Genomic DNA, 21,027 nt, shown 5'->3' with positions numbered 1-21,027 from the left:
AGTGAATTAAACTGTGTTGCCAAACAAGAGTGACTTCCATATTGTCGTTCACTTGATCTTTCATAGTACAAAGTTTACCCAGCACACTGCTGGGAATCTGAATACTGTTTCTCATTTTCCACTCACAGTTGTACATTTAAAATAATCAAAAGAGCAGTTTCCAATTGTAGTCTTACACCATATACTGTACATATTTCATTTTGCAATCTATGGGCATTAGGAGTACAAATTTCACTCTGGTAGACAACACTTCTAAACAAATTAAGCTTCTTTGTGGTTTTTCAGACGAATGTGACATGTTTAATTTGTTGATATTGTCTTGAACTGCATTCTCATTTTTTGCTCTCTTTACTCAGTTTTCAGTTGTGTAAGCAATCGACTGTTGTGTTGTGTTCTTCTTTTGCTTATTGAGTTCACATTGGCCCCATAACACAGATTCAAGATTAACAGCATAGATTGGGCTTGTCATCTGTGATCCAAACCCAGGCGCTGGTTCAGAATCTACAGCAACTGCTGGCCACAGATACGTGTATTTGTTTTGCATTTAAATAGTACTTCAGCATTACTTGTACGTAAATTGAGTTCATTTTTGTAAAAGTAGTAAATCAAGTGCAATGTAAAATCACATGCTTGTAAAGCACTTGAAAGGGTTCCTTTCTCATAATTAAAAAAACCCAACAAACTAGCATTGAAACAAGCAATCATACTTTGTAAGCAGGAAAGAAATGTATCCCATGTATAATGTATAATACATAATATATAATTAGTAACTGTGCAAAAGGGCATGTTTACAGTTGCAATATAGTAACTCTCTCTCGCAATATACGGTATGTACAATTTTTAGTTTTAGTTCTTGTTGTTTTACTATTATTTTACTAAGTTAATTGTATCCTGTTTCAGGATCATTTAAGCAGTTTTGTACATGAAACAATCATGTGTTTGCCGAATGAAATTTCAAGCCACCATGCTAGGACCTTCCAGTAGAGCCACCAGCTTCACAACGTCTGCAAAGTCCTTCATCAATAATGCAGAGCTCTTTCCCTTCAACAAGCACGGGATCAAAGGCGGACAACATGCAACCACTTCCACAGCTCTTCAGTTTTATTTGGTTTTCCTTCTATCAAACAAACTGGGTTTTAATAACAAATTCAATTCAGTTTATAAATGCAGTTAATTAGGAATCTGCTATTAAATACAAATTGAAAAAGAGATTTTTGCATAGTTGCATGTTTTTAACGTAAATTCTGTACTGCAATGACATTATTAATCTACAGGAATGAACCGTTGCATATAGTAATACTTTGTTTTCTAATTTTATTTACAATATTATAAATGTTTAATCTGGTAGATCCTTTAGCTAAAAAATTCTGATAACAAATGGGAAAAGTACAGTATATTAGGACAGAAAATACTGTACCTAAACATACTGTATACTTAAGAAGCAGCACAAGCTTTAATATTATGCCTGAAGAAACAGTATAATTCTAGTATTTTCAAATAGCCTTTTCAATTAAGAAAGCACCATGGGACATCCATTTAAAAATCAAACTATGTTTTCACCTCTTTGTTGGATTGTGGGTCACTTGAATGGGTCACAAGTCAGTAAAATTCTAGAAAGCTCCAGGGAAATTGTACATATTTAAATGCATTGGAAATGAATACATTTAAATTCATTCAAACAAAAGTATTAGTGGTCTTGCCGAGCTACTGTAGAAGACGAAAATGTCATTTATATTTCTTCATAAAAAAAAAAGGTTTGAGGGAAATAAAGCTTTCAAATTTTAAAAGATCAGAGGTTGTTCTCAGAACAAATCTGATGCACTGATATTCCAAATCTTATCTGATCTTTTCAGGCTTACTGAAACTGGGAAGAGTATAATAAGGCATGAATGGAAGTCTTCACTTCAGAACTCCTGCATGGAATTTCAATAAATATACCCAAAATATAAGAAACTGGTGTTCACATGTAAATAGGCAAATATACAGGACATTTAAAAGTCATTTAAAAGACGAGGAAAATCAATCCCTTTACAACCCCCCCCCCCCCCCCCCCATTAGAAAATAATTTGCACATTGTACAGTTTTAGCCAGGGAAGTGAAAGAGATCTTCCCCTCTGTTGTGCCAGACTGGTGCCACCCCTGTTTTCCTACTCTGAACATGACAGGATTTTAAGAATCTTAAAGCATTAGGCAGGGATCCGGTTCACTACATGGCTTTATGTCTAAATGAACATGAGAAAGATACTTTGCTCAGTCACACTGCTATTTTAAATCACACAGCTTTCAGTTGAATTAGGGCAGTGTTCGGTTAGTATTATTTTTATAGCAGCAAAGCTAGTATTTTCTGTCTACTTAAAAATCTCCACTGAAGTAGTCACATGTCCACAGGTTTCTTACTATATCTGCTTATGACTGTAAAATTACAGTCATAACGTAACAGTGTTCTTTACCTTAAACACATTTCTAAACTTAACCTTCACATGCAGTTGGTCTCTGTGAACTGCAGGAGCCATTCAAATAATTCAGATTCCTGGGGAGTCTGTGGGGTGGAGCATGGGTCCAAAAGCTAACCAAACAGACTGCTGAAGGCTTATGGCCTTTCCCTTGTGCAGGTATGGGTGGCGAACAACGGAATGGAGTGAGTGCCGTGTGGACACCCTGCTCAGTCAGCAGGATCGCAGAAGGGGGAATCAGACCAGCCTCTGTGGAGGAGGAGTTCAGAACAGGGAGGTGTACTGTGTCCAGACCAATGAAGACCTCCTCTCCTACCTGAACACACTGAAAGAAAAAGAAGGTAAATAAATCCATACTCACAATTCAAAGCCGGGCTGGGAATTCTTAGGGGGCAATGGGATGCAATACAAGTATCAAACAAGAAGCTAACAAACATGGTTTGAAATGTTGCAGACATGCACATGTACAGCAGAGGCACCCAACAGTATTTGATCGCTTACTTACAGTATTGAAAACTAGACATTGTTTTACATTGGGACAGGAATGAAAGGCACCCCTTCCTAATTTATGAATTAAATATTCACAGAGGATCAATCATTTGGAAGTTCTGATAATATACTTTAAACATCAATGAATATTGATCATTCAAAATATCCATCCATTTTGTAACTGCTTTATCCAGTGCATCTTTGCAGGGGAGCCAGAGCCTATCCTGGCAAGCAATGGGTGCAAGGCAGGATACGCTCTCGATGGGACGCCAGTCCAGCACAGAGCACACAAAGACAAACATGCACACACTCACGTCTGTGGAAGGAAACCCATGCAAACACAGGGAGAACATAAAATCTCCATGCAGATAGCACCCCTGGTATAGAATTGAACCCAGTGACCTTAACAGTAAGGCAGAAATGCTAACCACAGCCCTTCTAGGCTGTCCATTATTTAAAATATACAAATAAATAATTTGAGTGCAATTGTAAAAAGTGTTTACATTACACCTGTTAAAGCTGTTAAAATATTTGAAGGCAGTCTAGTGATTTGTATGAAAACAACTTCTGCAAGGTATTCCACAAGTGAGATCAACAACAAGGCTCACAATGTGGTGTTGTCTGGTGATATTAAGAAATCTGTTACACAGGCTGCTGAAGTATTCATAAATACGTAATGAAAAATTAAACAGTTAAACAAGAGTTAAACAATGGAATGATTCTAACTAATAGATCTAGTAGCCCGATAAGACTAAAAAAGATAACTGATCTCCTAAATATTCCCCCTGTAAATATTTATCAAAGTAATAGAAGAGGAAGGTGTTGTAGAGCCCAGGGCTTGATGTAAAAATAGAGATTTAGGAAAGCTTGATTTAAACTATAAACTATAAATGCTGACTAAAGCAAACAGACAGCTGGTGAATAGTGTAAGTATGGTATAGTGAGGAGCATGTGTTGTAAAAGTAGAAAGAAGACATGCACCATTTTGAGGTACCAGAGGAGGTACCAGAGAAACGGGTGTGATACCTGAAGAAGGTACCAGAGAAACACAGGTGTGACACCTGAAGAAGACTCAGCAGAAACACGGGTGTGACACCTTTAGCAGGTACCAGAGAAACACAGGTGTGACACCTGAAGAAGACTCAGCAGAAACACGGGTGTGACACCTGAAGGAGGTACCAGAGAAACACAGGTGTGACACCTGAAGAAGACTCAGCAGAAACACGGGTGTGACACCTGAAGGAGATACCAGAGAAACACAGGTGTGACACCTCAAGAAGGTACCGGAGAAACACGGGTGTGACACCTGAAGAAGACTTGGCAGAAACACGGGTGTGACACCTGAAGCAGGTACCAGAGAAACACAGGTGTGACACCTGAAGAAGACTCAGCAGAAACACGGGTGTGACACCTGAAGGAGGTACCAGAGAAACACAGGTGTGACACCTCAAGGAGGTACCGGAGAAAAACGGGTGTGACACCTGAAGAAGACTCGGCAGAAACACGGGTGTGACACCTGAAGGTGATACCAGAGAAACACAGGTGTGACACCTCAAGGAGGTACCGGAGAAACACGGGTGTGACACCTGAATAGACTCGGCAGAAACACGGGTGTGACACCTGAAGCAGGTACCAGAGAATCACAGGTGTGACACCTGAAGGAGGTACACTGGAAACATGGGTGGGGCACCTGAAGAAGGTTCTGCTGGTGAAATATTGTGTTTCTCCTTTCTGTTTTTCAAAATGAACGTAACCTTTGTTCTTAGGCATGATATTAATGTGGGAGAATCTGCTAAGATGTAACAGAACATCATCTGGGACAGACAGGAGAAACAAAGTACAGGTAATGAAAAGCCAATTAGACACAGAGGGACACAATCAAAACAATTATAAAAAACGGTCAATGCTGTCTTTAAAAAACAACATTAGAAATTCCCTTTTTTCTTACAATGTATTTTTTTTACAATTTTGTTAATTAATTCTAGAAGCTAGCATCAACATTTTTGAATGACTAGAGATACATTATCTCTGATGTGAAATTGATGTCTTTTAACATTTCTGATAGCCTGATGTACAGCTCAATGCACTCTTTATGTTTCTGTGTATTGTGGTCCCTTTTCAATTTTCAATAACATGCTTTCTTTTTCACAATACTTATCTTGAATGATCTGTTCAACCATTTTGGCCTCCTTTTCTTAGAATGGTTTATCTGGGGGGTGGCAGGCTATCACCTTGTAATGATCTAGTCTGAAATGAACTGTAAGGAAGGAGCTGCTACTTGCTATGTGTTTTTTTTGGGAGCTTACTTTGCATAAAACCACATTCTGCAGAAAACCATCCTGCCATTTAAGTCTTATAGATTAAGAAATCCAAAATGTACAGCCCAAACAACTGTAGAAAAAAAAACGCAGGTAGTGAAAGTGAAATTCAAGAAAAAAAAAAACTACCAGCAAAACAATCAAATTGAGTTGAAACATATGGCCATAGAAACACAAAGGATATTTATATCACTGCTATATAATGAGAGTCACAAACATAAAAATGTATCAATATCCTATAATAACAGACACATGTTTAGGAAGTCTAAAGCTTTAACTTTTACTTGGCTGCCTTGAATTTAGCTCAGCATTTGTTTTCAATCTACTCCTTCATGTTTGATTTTTAAGGCAACCTAGTTCATTTATACTTGCATCGGAAATGTCGGCCGAACCTTTGTCAAACATCCTTTCAGGAATGTAGCAGTGATGTAAACCTGGAAATACATGAGAGCAAAATAGCAAGATAGGAAGAAGTGGCAGCAACTGTAGGAAATGTAAATAAGATGGATTAAATGTGGTTTACTCATCGCTCTCCCTTTGAAACATTTTTGCTTTCTCAATTTCTCCTGTAAAATGCTTGATGCTGACACAGGTAACACTTAAAATGAACACAAACCTATTTAAGATTTGTTAAATTCTTTTTTTTTCATAAGACATGTTTTATTCAGTCTGGGGATCAACAACAACAATCAGTTTAAATTAAATCATATTGGTGCCGGTTTTTAAAATTTTCATTATGTTGCATTATGCTAAATAAATAACTTGTGATCGAATAAATATGTTTTTACTACAGGCACTACAGTACATTACTACCAGGCATCAGATACTGTATTTTTGCAGCAGAATTTCGTATTGACGAATAATTACAATACATATTGTATACCGATACAGTAATTGTAAATTAATTAATTGAGGTTTACTAAAAAATGTGGCCAGCAACTACAGTAACTAGAAACTAAGTAAAAGAAGTTTTAAAATTAAATATTATATTCTGCGTGACACAACCACAAGTGAATGTTAACAAAAAATAGCCACAGGTATTGCCATTAAGTGAGACTCTTGTACAGTAAATCAGCTTCACAGGGTTTATGGGCAATTTACACAAACTTGTACTCTTGATAATGTATCTGAGAAGGTGGCTTTGAACAGCATAACAATCCAGAATGTACTGTACAAGGGCAATAGAAATTCCTTTGCAATAGAAATACATTTAATTTCACAGGACAGCTTCTGTGAAATCTGTCAAACCAGGCAACTCAAAGCACTGCTGAACTTCAAAGTGCAATCGTGTCTTTGTTTCCAGTTTTCGCTTTGGCGGTTACTTACACATTCTTACTGGTAATAGGATATAAAAATACAGGCAAGGGCCAGATATGCGTCCACATATACTGTACATTAGATTGGCACCAGTTGTGATTTTGCTGCCCCTGTGAGGGTCAGAAATGTGGTCTGAATGTAAGTTGTATGAATGTAGTGCTGTCTTTACATTCTACTAGCTGTAATTGATAAACATTAGGGTTTATGTGACTGCTTTTTTTGGGGGTCTGGATTATGAATTGTGATGAGGCTGAGGAATCCGGTGTGATGAGATTAGATCAGAGCATTGGGAGCCACACTTTATCTCTCCAGGGAGCAGCAGAGTTACCATGTGCAGAGGGCAGGCAGGCAGGCAGAGCAATCAGCAGCTCCAGCAGGGAGCGGGTTTCACTCCTTGTATAAGTGTGCAAGATCAGACAGAGGAGATGTTTCAGGGAGATGTTTTGGACCGGGTGCACTGGGGCTGTGCCAAAGTCTCAGAAATCTATTCACGGCTAGATAAAATCTGACTGAAGTGGAGGTAAATGGAGCTTGATGCTTATTGTGTCAGACTGTTGGGGACAGCAGTTTTATTCCCAGCGTCTAGCCAAACAGTGTCTGCCATCCAATACTCCCAGTAAATCCAAGGTTACAGAAAAACTAAGTATGTGAATGCGCAGAAGAGAAGCGAAGGTTAAGTTAAGGGTGGGTTTTGTAAAGACATCTGGTTGGCACTGCATAAGCCATATAAAATACCTCACTAATGCAACATAATTTACAGGTTTCTGTACATGGGTCCTTCTTGTCAAGAATCTGTTGAGATCCCTTACTGTATGTAGTTCACTAAAATAAAACACACAAAGAAAAAGGATAAGCTCAATGTCTATGAAAATGGATTAGCCACCTCAGAATAAAACAAAAGGAAAATGGAAGTTCTCCTTTCATTACTCATGGCCGAGCACCTTGTTCTCTTCACCAGAACGCTTCTGATTTTACCCCTCACAGCTGCTCAGTTCCTGCCATATTGTTTTCTGATCGCTCCTGCGGCTGAAAGGTTCAAGGATTTTTTTCACTCTCACTCTCACACTCTTCCGCGTTGCTTTTTTGATCAATCTGTGCGGTTCGTTGCTCAGTGTAGGCGCTTACGACAAGTTCGCCATCAGATCAAAGAGGGCAGCTTCTCAATCATACAGCTATTTTGGTGACATTTCTGCTGTTTTGTTTTGATGCAGGGAGATCTGAGGAGGAACAGAATTCAGCAGAAAGTTGAATCCTTGGTTAGGAAAGGTTTCGAATAATCTCTTTTGTTGTTGTTTTCTACTTCCTGATTTGGGCACTTTTATTTGTATGGCTACCATCATTTTACGTATTGGTAATTGTCGTTGGCACAGTATCATGTTCAATATTTTAGACTTTTTATGTAAATTAATGGGATGATTCTGGATAGGAGATTATTAGATTTTATTTCCATCTATTGAGTGATGGTACCTGAAATGCTTTTGTCACCACCCGAGGATCAGAAACAGTACAATTGCCATAACAGCTACAGGACATGAGCTTTAGAGTAATGAGCAGTAAAACAGAAATATGGTCATTTTACACAATGTGGACACACTGTATGTTTGCATAGACATGTACTGTATACACTTGGAGAACGCAGATTAAGTAGCATCTGAAGGTGAAGCGCTATCTTGTCTCCATTAGATCAGAAAGGCTATGTTTCTATAAGCTTATCATTGAGAAGACAATGCTCACCCCATTCTAAAAGCTAATAGTTTAATGGGAGTAACTGAGACAAGCTATCAGCTATGTTTGCCTTTTAATGGATCTTTGGAACTGAAACCATTGCCAAAAAGCCAAAGGTTTAATGTTATGATCTCTTTAGCACTTAGCATGTACATTTACATGGTCGATGCCAGGACCCGGCAGTGTGACCTAACAAATGAGACTGTCTATCTTCTGAGCAAGGGTGGGAGCAAGGCGAACGTTTCTCACTGGAGAAGACTGTAGGGGTGACAAGTGCAGCTCTTCCTGCCCTGGCGGGGATTGGATCCCAGTTGCCTGCAGACTCCAAGGATGCACGGCGCCACTCCCTATTCCAGAGGTTCCCAATCCAGGTCCTCGTGTCCTACATACCTGCTGGTTTCTATTCTGGCCAAGTCCTCAGTCACACAATCACACCCTTCATTGACTTAATAATAATGAGTATAATTTGAACTGCTTGTTCCCAGCTCTTAAACTTTGTCGGAGCTCTGACCGTGATATTTTGTAAAATCCCAGACTTATGACCAGAAACAGAAATGCAAGTATTAAAATGAAGCAACTTCTTAGATCAAGCAAGGCCTCAATGATCTAATGAAGGTGGGCTGGAATGAAAGCCAGCAGGAGTGTGGGTCACCAGGACCAGGATTGGGAACCACTGCCCTACACAGTGGATACTGTAGGTCTAGGATCATTGAAATACCAGGTCGTCAGCCAAGGCAGAGCTTTGCACTGTTTAGATTTCTGGGGGTCTTGACGTCACTGCAGTAACTGGCTCAGTGCTCTGTGCATAGAAGGCAAATGAGAAGAATAATTTCTATCATGATCTGTTTGGAGGGGAATTCAAGACGCTATGGGAGGCAGAAATTGTTATTAATATACGGCTTCAGAGCATCTTGACTACATGTGTTATTACATAAAGCTGTTTGTCAGAATTTGTGAAGACATGAATTCCCAGATCTCATCACAGTGCATTTTCAGCCAAATCTAACAGGATGGGGGGTCTCCAGCGGTCCTTTCTAAGACGACAGCACTAGAGGTTTCAAGTACGTTCAATAAGAAAAGTGATGATTGAGCTCTACAATAAATTGCAACATATCAGTCTAAGTTCCTTAAATCTGTCTTCGTGTAATTATCTTCTTAGTGTTCAGCTTCTCAAAGGCATTTTCATTGTGGTTTCTGATGGAGATACACTTTAAATTAATTGTTTTCTCTCTGAATAACTCTCTTGTTTTCTGACACTTTCATAAGTATACTGTACCTCTACTGTACTTTGAAAAACTAAATATTCCATATTATTAAATAACCTGAAAGTAGAACTGGTTTTATCAAAATTATTTTAACATTGTACAAAAGGGGTCCTAGCAGCATTTACACTAAATACAAGGCCTGCAGAGTGATGTTTTTTTAACCAAAACTATCCTAGTGACCTTTCCTTTTATGATGTCTGCATAAAATCACTGCCAAGAATACTGAAAATCAGGGCTACCTAATTGAGATTTTACAATTTACAGAGTTCTGATGCTTATCTGAATGCCAGTTCTACGAATCAAAACATAAATATTAATTTGTGAGGGACCTGTGATTCTCTTATATGTAGAAAATTAAATGACAGTGACTCATGCAGTATATTTAAATCAATTCTCATTATTATTTTGAGAACATCATCCTGTCACTGTAGTACGTTTTTTATGTGCTTATTGCCAGAAATAAACCCATAAGCTGTTTATAAGTATTATAAATATTATTATTATTGCAGACCTCTTGACTTTAAATGTATAAATGTAGACTGTGCTATTTCACTGTCTATCATGAATAGGATTACAATAGACAATGACCAATGCAAGATCTTTTGTGAAGAGTAATAAAAAATTCAATTTTTTTATTTTAAAGGTTAACTAAAAACATAGATTGAGCTGTGATGAAGGAGTGTCATATATTAGATATCCTTGGAGATGTAATTTTTTCTTCATTTTGAGATAGTATCCTTGATGATGATTATTGTTGGTACAATACCTGCAATTCTTTGTCTAAAATATTGCATACCTTGTAAAAATATTTTAAAAAATCTTTGCATTCAGAATGGCCATCGCCGCCATTTTAGTTGCAAAAGAGAAAATGTTCATCTTTATAGCTGTTGCCCAGCTGTAGGCAGTTAAACAGCCTATTATAAAAAAGAAAATAAACAGAAATACTCAACAACAAATTACTTCAGTAATTATAGACAAATGAAGATTTTTCATTAAAAAAAAGAAAATGCAAAATTGAAGAATGTCATTAAAATGCCATTGAGTGTTCTGTAATGCAGTTATCTGGAATCCAGCTGTTCCGAAAGCCCACGACTGCATGAATGATTGGGGGCTGTGTAGGAATCCATCCTTATCAGTGTGTGACAGGAATATTCAGAATCCATCAGGAGGTAATCTCATCAGGCCTGAGAGAGCTTATTAAAATATACAGTAACTAGCACTCCAATGCATAAACATGAGAGCAGTTTTTTGAAGGCACATACCAGAGTGGGTTTTACAGCTCAAGGGAGAATTTCCATGTTGCAGTGGGTGATAGAATCCTTGCTTCCAATGAGGAAATAGGAGATGCTCCCTGCAAGACATTCTCTCTCATAAAGTAAGCTGCTTTGAGATGCAGCCCTCAGTGTTTCAGTTTTTCAAAAGAAAATGCGTGTGATGGGAAACTCAAGGAGGCACCTCGGTTTCTTTTGAATTGACTTTTAATGGGAAACTCTGACTTGAACGTTGATTGTTTGTCAAAAAAGCAGGCTGCGTATATTTTGATTTATATTTTTATAACTGTTTACCCCTGCAATGTTATTTCTTTATCTCTAATAGTGCTATTTGCCTGTTATTTCAGAAAGTCAGTCTCAGACCAAGCAGAAGCCTAGTGTTGCACCAGTACTGTCGATCACTTTTGAAATAACAGGTAGGTAATTAAGTCATGCCACCTGCCCATTGGTAGTCATTCAGATTTCAGCCGTGCAAAACTGCTGACTATTTAGCACTTGCACTAGTCACATAAATTGAAAACAAAAAAAATCAACAAAGATGCTAAAATTTTAAATTACCTCTTAAACTGGATTTTTGGCGTTCTGTTGCTGGTCTGCAGGACTGGAAATATACACTGGGATATTTTAACAAATGTAGCCCCCACGCCCTCTGAAGGTGTCCCTGAAGAGGCTGTCAAATGGAAGTGGCTTACTTTGTAAGACTTAAAAATAAAAGAGTATGAATAACTACCTTGACCACACAAGACCTTTGAGACTTGAGACTTTTTTTTTACTGTGGCATTTATTTCAGAATTCTCACAAAAAGTAAGCAAAGGTGCCTTTAGTTAAAACTAATGCTTATTTGAATTTATTTAAATAGAAACAACATAAGAATGTTTACAAATCAGAGGAGTCCATTTGGCCTGTCTAGCCCATTAGTTAGTAGCTAATTAATGATCTCATCTTGAAAGACACCAGGGCAGTGGCTTCAACATCATGACTGAGCAGCTTGTCCCAGACTCCCACTACTTGGTTTAAAGCTTCCAGATCTTGGCTTTAAATACACTTCCACATAGCTTCCCTCTGGTCCGTCTCTGTCAGAAATAGATGTGTTTCAGGCATTACAGTAAGCAGGATGTTGAAAGTTTAGGAGCATCACACATTGCGAACACACAGAACGTTTCTGTTCTCTTTACTTGAACTAACAAAACAATTTAAGGCATTATGCTACATACTGTAGAGCAGGAAAACAATGCCATGCAGGCAGATTCAGGAATGAATTTTGCCACCTATGATTTGACAAACTGTGGAAAATAAGATGAATGCATGGATGAAATTAATGCTGAGAGATTGTAGGTGTAAGTAGCGTTCATTGTGCCCATATGTTTACATGAACGTAATTAGGCTCAAGGAACCTGTAAATAAATTTTGATTTTAATTATTTATTTCGGATAATTATAAAAGGAAGGAAAGAATGATTATTTCACACAATATTGTTTCTGAGATATTCTTTATATTCTATTACAAAGAACTGTAGGATTGCCTGTAATTCTTTTATTACCAGAGGTATTCTCAGGCACACACCAGCACTCAGAACATTTCTAATTTCTACTGCCGATTAGATTACCCAATACTTATTCAAGCATAGCTGGAGATACAGACAACTAGAGAAGCAGAGAAATGCAATGCAGACATTAGCGATTCAGTCCATTGAAGTCTCACCAGAACTCAGTCTTGTCTTTCATTTTATCTTTTATGATTAGATCAGTACAGTTCATGCATGTGTAATAAGTTTGCCTTCTCTTGACATATTTTATACTGTGTAAAGATAACGGCAACAGAGGGGTTTGAAATTTTGAGAATGTAAGATAAAAACACAAGGATTTGGTGTTTCTGCAGATGAAAAGTACATTTCACCTGCACGCTTGCCTCTTAAGGATGCATGTGGAGGATATCTTGGAGTAGCAGCAGGTCTTGTTTGTGTTTGTTTATTCTTTTACGCTGCACCTAGCATTTAACATTAGAGTTCAGTACTGATTTTCAGAAACAAAACACAGCGAACAAAATACTGTAAAAAAATACTGTAGCTGAACCTTTAAACAGCATTTGCAACTAAACATTGCCATTTTAAAAATTTAGTTTTGAAAACTCACTGTTGCACTGCCTTTAATGATTTCTAAAATTATTATAAAAGGCTGTAATATCAGCAACAACATAAAGAGCAACCATGATGAAAATAATATCAATATTAATTTTCAGCAACAAAAAAGTATTTGCACCTAGTGTCTATAATTATTCATTTGATGAAGTGTAGGAAATCTTTTGTTCTGAGCTCCTAACATACTTTTGAAAGACACTTCTAACTGTATTGAACTCTTGCTCACCCTAATGAAATCTCCTTATAACAATGTTCCCAAGATTTATGTAACCAAGATAATTAAATCTAGACATCTTTAGAGTTATAGGCATACAGTATCTATGTGCTCCACATATCATTTGCTGCTTCAAATACAGGATGCCAATGCTACAGTATATGTTTCATTGTTTTCTGGATTGAAAGTCTATAACAGTAAGACACAATAATCATCTTGCTTTGTCCATTAAAACAATCTAGTAATGTGTATTACAATACAGTAGTTGGATTGTTATTCCTAAAATGTAAGAAATCAAGCTTACATTTGCATGTCCAATCCTTTTTCAGTTACTGTACTTCTCAAATAATGTTATTGATCCAAAAGAGAGAGAAAAGACATTCTCATATTCCTGATGTTATTTTGTATTTACAATTGTTCTGTGTTTTTTCTTGTTCTCTTTTTATGTTATTTTTTCTTGTTCCTGTTATTCTCTGGTTTTATACAGTGCATACAAATTCCTCACTGCAGGATTTAAATGACAGGAGGCATTAAAAAGTTTGACTTGAAACTTATTTACAGGATATGGCACATTGGCAATCCCTTTAAAATCACATTAGGATTATCAGCAGCTTTGCAAACTCTCAGTTTGAATGCCAACGTGTTGCTAAAAAGAAGAGTAAAGAGTGTGCTTTACATATCAAAAGCAATGTTCACATTTTGCCTGCCAAGGAAACACCTTACCCAGCTTTTGATTCAGGCTTAAAGACTTTGTGTAATTTTGGCCTTCTCAAACCTTCTGAACAGCAGGGATTGCAGCTGTTGCTAAATGGAGTAACCATTTAGGAATTACAAACTCAAAAGGAAAGCAGATTCATCCACTAATAAGTGTAAGATGCAATCCAATTGAGTGAGACATACTGTACAGTACAAATGTTCTGTTACGCCCTGCTTTATAGTTTAGTTTGTTTGCCTTTCCATGTCAGAGAGGTATGTAGTTAAAAATTAATAATGGGTATAGCTTTAGTGTAGTAATATCCAGCTTTTTTATATCTGCTTGGATTTACTTGGATATGTCCATGCTGTGATACAACAATACGATAAATGTTCTTCATTTCGCTTGTATCAGATGTGAATGTTTTCTCACGGATGATGCGTGAACTGGCATTTTTTTTTAGCCCAACAGAAATTCTTGTTTGTGTTTTGCAGGCAATTATCTGTATGGAAAAATGCAGGCAGTATAAAAAGCCTAATCACTGCAGCTTGTTTAGCATAACATATTGATCACTAACTCGGACACTATACCCATACCGAGTCTAAAAGAACAAAGACATCTCCTTTGTTAATGGAGGATATTTCCTTTGTGAAAAAGTCAGGTCATTAATAGTGCTCAGTGGCAATATTAATTGTAAGAAAAGGGGGTTGTTGTGTCTGTTGTGACTCTAGGGCCCTAATTAAGCAATAGAACCCTGTGCAGAGGCCATTACCATCTGGTGGTTGACTAAGGCATTTATTGTGTTGGAAAGGTCAGCTACTAAGGTAATGTACTCTAATCAGAGTTTTAAGATTTAAGACTTTTCAGTGCTATCTCTTTGGAGGATTAATTAGTTTTTATAGCCTTATTTGTGGTCCATTGTTTGTGATTATGTTTCACAGGCAGTATGTATTAAAATGCAAAAACGATACAAATGACAATTGTATTTGCCATTAATCTGATAATGTATTTGTTTCTTATCCATAAACAGTATAGCGATTATTAACATATATCGTTATAGTAAATCGTAAGAATAAATCATTCGAAAAAAAATAAAATCGCATGATTTTATTTTCGTGGTTTCTAAACAAAAAACACAATTCAGAATTGCGATTGACCAAAACTGAGGTGTAAGTCGGACTTTTTCAGATGGTAAGGAAGGAAATAAAATTTGATAAAAATTTTATCACCAACATTATTAAAAAATGAAACTATGGTGGTTAACAATGTAATTTACTAGTCGAAATGTGATTTTCAGTTATTGCAACAGGATGCACTAATCCAGTCCTGTTAGATTTAATAAAGAAACTATAATGACATGATATATTTGAACTTTCAGAAAGCTTCTGCTGAAATATATATAAGGCCTCAAACCTTAAGCTTCAGGACTGGACAAGGTAGTAGTAAAAAAACAGAATGCAAAGGTTACTGACGACAAGTTACCATAGACTAGTGGTGTACCACAGGGATAACTTCTAAGTTAAGTTCATCGTGTTTCCAGGTCTATAAATAATCTAGACTTCCAGGTCTATAATGAAGTTTGTTAAGTTTACAGATAATGCAAAAAAGCCAATACTTCAACAACAGCACAAGCAACACAAGTTGATGTCACCAACATCCAGGATGGTGCAGATAAGTGTACACTGCGATGGACTAGGATAGGCTCTGACTCCCCCTCAACATATCAGTTATCAGTTAGCAAATGGATGGATACAGGAGAAAAAGGGCAGGGTTTGTAGACTCATCTCTTTCTTCAGCTACAATAGAAAGTGTGGAGAAAAAATAAAAAGGCCAGTAAACACTGGGATATCTTGATTAGAGTGTAGAATTAACATCAAGGTAAGTTATGTTAAAATTATGTAATGCATTAGTTAGACCTTTCTTGGAATATTGAGTTCAGTGTTGGTGAAGAAAGTTCCTGTATTACTACTCTAGAGGCAGTACAAAGGAGAGCAACAGCACATATTTCTGGCCTGAAGGGAATGTCTATATGGACAGACTAAGGGATTTCATTCAGGTTTAAAAAATTCTAAAACGTGTTGAGAAAGTCAGGTCTAGGAATTCTTTCAAGCAATACAACAACTGGGGGAGACACTTGAAACAACAGGGGAAATTGAGAATTGAGAAAATCATGCCCCAAATCCCAAGTCATGTGGCTGACTCCTCCAGATCCTTTAAGAATGGTGTACAGTAGATTGAATTCTTAGAACGTTAAGCAATTAGCAAGCAAACAATCAAGAGGAGCTGAATGACCTGTTTTTGGTAAATACAATCTTTCCTTGTATTTATTGTAGGTGTTTGAGGTTATGAGCTCCAGTTTGCTTGGGTTCTCTTTGGTTACCTCTGACCTTCCAGAAGTGTGCTGACTAGGTTTATTAGTGTCTTTAAACAACTGTTACTCAGTGAGCATGTCTCTGTGTTAAGTGCATTTTATTTTTTTAATTTAGCAAAAAAATATTTCTGACAATTGTTTTAGCTTTTACTTTCAGAGATTTGATTTAATGGGAAAAATAATCAACGCAGGGTATGATAAATTCTTCTAAATGTGTAAACTACTATCCATACAGCACCATATTCAAAACAGACGTTTTGTGCTGCAGCATCCCGGCCTGTGGACAGTAAGTTGTGTGGAGGCCCTGTGCCAAACACAACCCAACTGTGTCACATTCCCTGCCCTATTGAGTGTGAAGTGTCATCTTGGACAGCCTGGGGACCGTGTACCTTTGAAAACTGTGACGACCAAGGAGGAAAGAAGGGTATGAGCATCTCATTTCTTTTGTTTTCTTAGAGATCTTGCAGTTAGTGATCACTGAAAACACATCCCACTTCTGACAAGAGTTTTGAATGCATATTAAGGAAAGAATTCAGATGGAGTTGTCAGTGTGGCATTGTTGCAGGTGCTACTCTGAAACACACAAAAGCCCATTATTGCTTTATTTTGTGTTGTGAAATTTTGGGGAGAGTACCTCAGAAAGAGAGCGTGTTTTCTGACTTGCTCATTAGTTAGCAGTAGAATGCTAGTCTCCAGACAAATGCATATTGACTTATTCTTCATGCATATTCTTTAATGCATGTGATGAAATTATTGGGAGCAAAGCTTTGTTATCCAAACCTTACTGAAACAAAGTTTCATATGATCAGTTTCATTTAGTACGTTTCCACTGGGCAAAATGCTTCTTCATTGAGACTTGACACAAATGTGTCTCTTAAAATGGTAATAATGAATGGGCTTTTATTATTCTGTTTAACTATGTTGAGAAATGGAAAAGAAACATTAATCCTCTTTAAACCAGGAATTGATACTTGACAGTGATGTGCACAACTCCTTTTATGAATAAGAAGAATTAAAGTGCACAGTTGCAAATGAAGAAATCATTACAAGTGGTATTCATGTTACACATGGCATTTAAAGCACTGTGCTCTTTCTTTATGTCATATCATTTATCTTACACGTGTCTTGTATCATCAAATGTGAAAACAGACATGTATGAAAAGCATTCATGCTTTCATCACCAATACTGCACTCTGAGTGAGAAGATGACCTGTGTTAAAAATTTGCAGTTTTAATTCTGCAATTATTTTGCAATAATTATGTACCAATGTCTATTTTGTCAGGCTTCAAACTAAGGAAAAGACGAATTATTAACGAACCAACAGGAGGAACGGGGAACTGCCCTCACCTCACTGAAGCCATACCCTGTGAAGACCCTGCTTGCTTTGACTGGCAGCTGGTCAGACTGGGAGAGTGCATACCTGACAATGAAAACCAGTGTGGGCCCGGTACACAGATTCCAGAAGTGAAATGCGTCAACAGCGATGGTAAGGACCTTGCGAAAGATCTCCCCGAGTGTAAAAAAACCTAATAGGTTCAGACAGACGTATCCAAGTTATTTCTGGAAGGCTTGATCTGATCTGAGAAGTGTTTCTCTAAGATGATAAAATCATTAGAGCAAATCAAATTGCGATTTACCTCACCCCTATTTCCTGGAATTGTATGTTAGAGTAAGCCACGGGTCTAGTTTCGAATAAATGTCACTTTAGGGATTAATGACATTAAAGCAAGTTTGTATCAGGTTCACGTTTAAGTGGGATTCATATAATAGCCTTAAATAATATCAGTTTTTAGACGTTCTTTTCATTCCTTTGCTTCACTCTTGAAGGAATGTTATTCTCTGCATTACACCCTTCACCTGCAGCTCTAGTCTTCACCCATGCTGACAATGAAGTACTCAACGCTGAGATACTGTACGCAGTATGTGAAATTCAGTTAAAAAGGAAGGGAAATGCAGAAAGCAATTGATGGTGATTAAATAAGTAACAGATAAATGGAAAAACCTCCAGAAAACCTAGTTGGTAATATTATTAGCAATGTTTTTTTGTTGCTGTTATTGTGCAATGAATCAATTAAATAGAAAAAAAAACACTCTCTAGAGGAAACGTCTTTTATGGAAATTACCACCTGGGTCTGTGTTTAGTGCAAGAACTGCCAACATACTGCTGCATGCTGTCTGGTACAGGCGCCTTCTCCTATTTGCTACTGTACATTTCCACTACAATTGTGCTTGCTGTGTTTGGAGGCATCTTGGGACCTGTATACATTGCCTGAAGGATTAACCACAGGTCACTTAGACACAGGTTTGGATCTGCACCAACTGTTATTTTGAAATTAAATTGGGCAGAGGGAATTGGACTTGATTACCTGTGTAGCGACTTCATTTAAGCACGGACCCAAACCTTATCTACCGCATAATTTTGTTAGGGTTCTCGGTGGAAACAGCATATTAATCCTGAGACAGATGTCGCTATTAGAAATCTTATGGGAGGCTTTCTGCGCGCACATACTGGGCATGACTGCATTAAGGCAGCAAGAGATTGAGACAAAACATTTGATCATTTTGCCTGAGCTATCATAACCCACTGCAAAGAAGCTTGCTTACGAATGTCCAGAACGAGTAGCTCAAATGCTGCCGCCCGCATTCTGTCCCACCTTGATGATTAGGAAATAAAATATTGTTGTTCGTATGTTCAGATCTCCCCCCCAGCTATAACATAGAAAAGTTGTTCATATTACTTCTTCCTTGGTGCAGTTTTACCGTCACGCATTAGGTGGACCTCAACTTTTTAACCTCTATTTCTTTCCTCTCGGGAAGAAAGGCCTCTTTTAAATCAGGGGTGATTGTACAGTAGCCTGACGTTTATAGCCACTCTCACAGCTTACTGTTTAGCACTGCAGAATCATGATTGGACAAGAACCTAAGCAAGGATACAAATAATAAGAGGCTATTCTGCCGTTCTAGCCCATTTATTCTGTAGTGAGGATCTCATCCAGCCATGCCATGAAAGAAACTAGGGAGTCAGCTTCTAGCCTTCATGCCTGGGTAACTTGTTCCAGACTGCCACAACCCCTTGTGTGAAAATGTTCCTCCTCCTCTGCTATACAGTAAACGTATTTCCCCATACTCCCCGTTTCTGACCCTTGATACGATCCGCTGTTGACTCAGAAGACGTCCAATCGAGTGTCTTTGCCAATACCTTTCAGGTGTGCTTGTTATTAGAGTCAGGTGCCTTAATAGTCTTCAAGTCAAGTCAAGAATAAAAAAAAAAAGATTTTACTCTTTTAACCTGTATTTGTAACATTGTAGTCTGAATATGACATTCCTTTGAACCAATAAATGTATCTGATTTCTCTCTTCCATTCAAAGCAGCAATATCTTTTTTGAATATTGTGGTGGCCAAAATTGTACTTTTCCAGTTATTGCTAACCTTTTTGTGTTTTTATTAATTTGTTCTGTACCTGCATGGTTGTAATTTTAAGTATTTGCTATAATAGCAAATGTTCCATATCATAAGTCATCCTAGAAGAAAGCACCATCTAAATTATTATTATTATTATTATTATTGTTATTATTATTATTATTATTATTATTATTACATGGAAGAGACTCAGAAGATTGTAATATACCTTTGTGTCTGAGCCAAAATGAGGATGCAGAGCTTTGTAATGAGGGTTTGAAAAAATGATGAATGAATGAAAGCTTTCTGAAATCAAATTTTGTAAAACAGCAGTAAGGACAAATCAAATTTGTAGTCATGCGTTTCCTTCCACTTTGCAATCTTATCCTTCTAAGATCTCATTGTCATTGCTATGATCAGTAGCAGTCAGATCTGTTTTCAATGCAGGCTATCTTACTTTACATTGATTATTAAATTAAGAATTTTGGATCACGTTTATATTTATTGAGTTTTGTTATTATTAATTTGTTGGATTTTAAGGCATGGGAGACAGAAGATTGGTATCTTATTAGGTCTATTGTGGGATGCAATTGTCTCTGGCTCTCATTCAGCTTTTGTCATAATAATCAAGATTCGTGCCAGTTAAATGTGATATTTCATTATCGTCCGTAATACCAAAGATGATGGTATACTGCGATCTTTCTTATTAAGGCACAAAATATATATTGAAAAACATGTCTTAAGGTTGAAAGGTATATTTAAGCTATTTTTACAAGGTGTGAACCCTTGAATCCTTTCATCTCCAATCTCCAATCTTATTTCTGGGAACCTGAAGTGAAGAAGCTGTTCTGTGTAAACTTTATATTATCGTATAATAAGTTCCATACCACATAATGTAGTTTTAGTACTAGCTGTTGAATATCCTATGTTCTGACAAAAGCCATACTGACACCAGCGATGGGTGAAAATCACACCTCTCTGCTTGAGAGAGGAATGAGATGCTGAACTTAAAGGATAGGTCAGTGGTGGTCATGTACCTGCTACCAACAAGTCAATTTGTTTTAGAGAAACCTGGAAAAAGACTAACAAAGACTAGGGCACTGTGCTTTTCGTACAGGTCCTGATTCAGAAACTTCTTCTGTTGATATTTATAGTGCCTTAGCGATACGTTTCAGCTAGTCTGGGTTATAAGTCTCCTTGTTTGCCTGCCTTCACAATGTTTGGCTTAAGATGATGACATCGTTCCTTTTTTGCCTTCTTTATCCTTACTCTACATACTAAGTCAATGCTGGCTTCGACGTTTTGGCAAGTCATCAATTAGCATTGAAGATTTAGAGCTCATCTGGACTGAAACAACAGACACAGGATTCCT

The 21,027-nt window shown here is 37.3% G+C and overlaps 1 protein-coding gene across 1 annotated transcript in view; it reads left to right on the top strand.

Moving 5' to 3' along the window:
• LOC148823158 (thrombospondin type-1 domain-containing protein 7A-like) overlaps positions 1–21,027 on the top strand; it is a 145,376-nt gene that overhangs the window by 66,340 nt on the left and 58,009 nt on the right. Inside the window, exons 4-6 of the mRNA XM_088929481.1 lie at positions 2,613–2,794; positions 16,523–16,678; positions 17,538–17,741. Coding sequence (XP_088785607.1) covers positions 2,613–2,794; positions 16,523–16,678; positions 17,538–17,741 — 542 coding nt within the window. The remainder of the gene's footprint in view (positions 1–2,612; positions 2,795–16,522; positions 16,679–17,537; positions 17,742–21,027) is intronic.

This window comes from Atractosteus spatula, chromosome 12, assembly GCF_055471065.1.
Source record: "Atractosteus spatula isolate fAtrSpa1 chromosome 12, fAtrSpa1.hap1, whole genome shotgun sequence".
Taxonomy (NCBI): domain Eukaryota; kingdom Metazoa; phylum Chordata; class Actinopteri; order Semionotiformes; family Lepisosteidae; genus Atractosteus; species Atractosteus spatula.
Note: the sequence above shows the minus strand (reverse complement) of the source record. Positions and strands in the feature narration are given on the sequence as shown.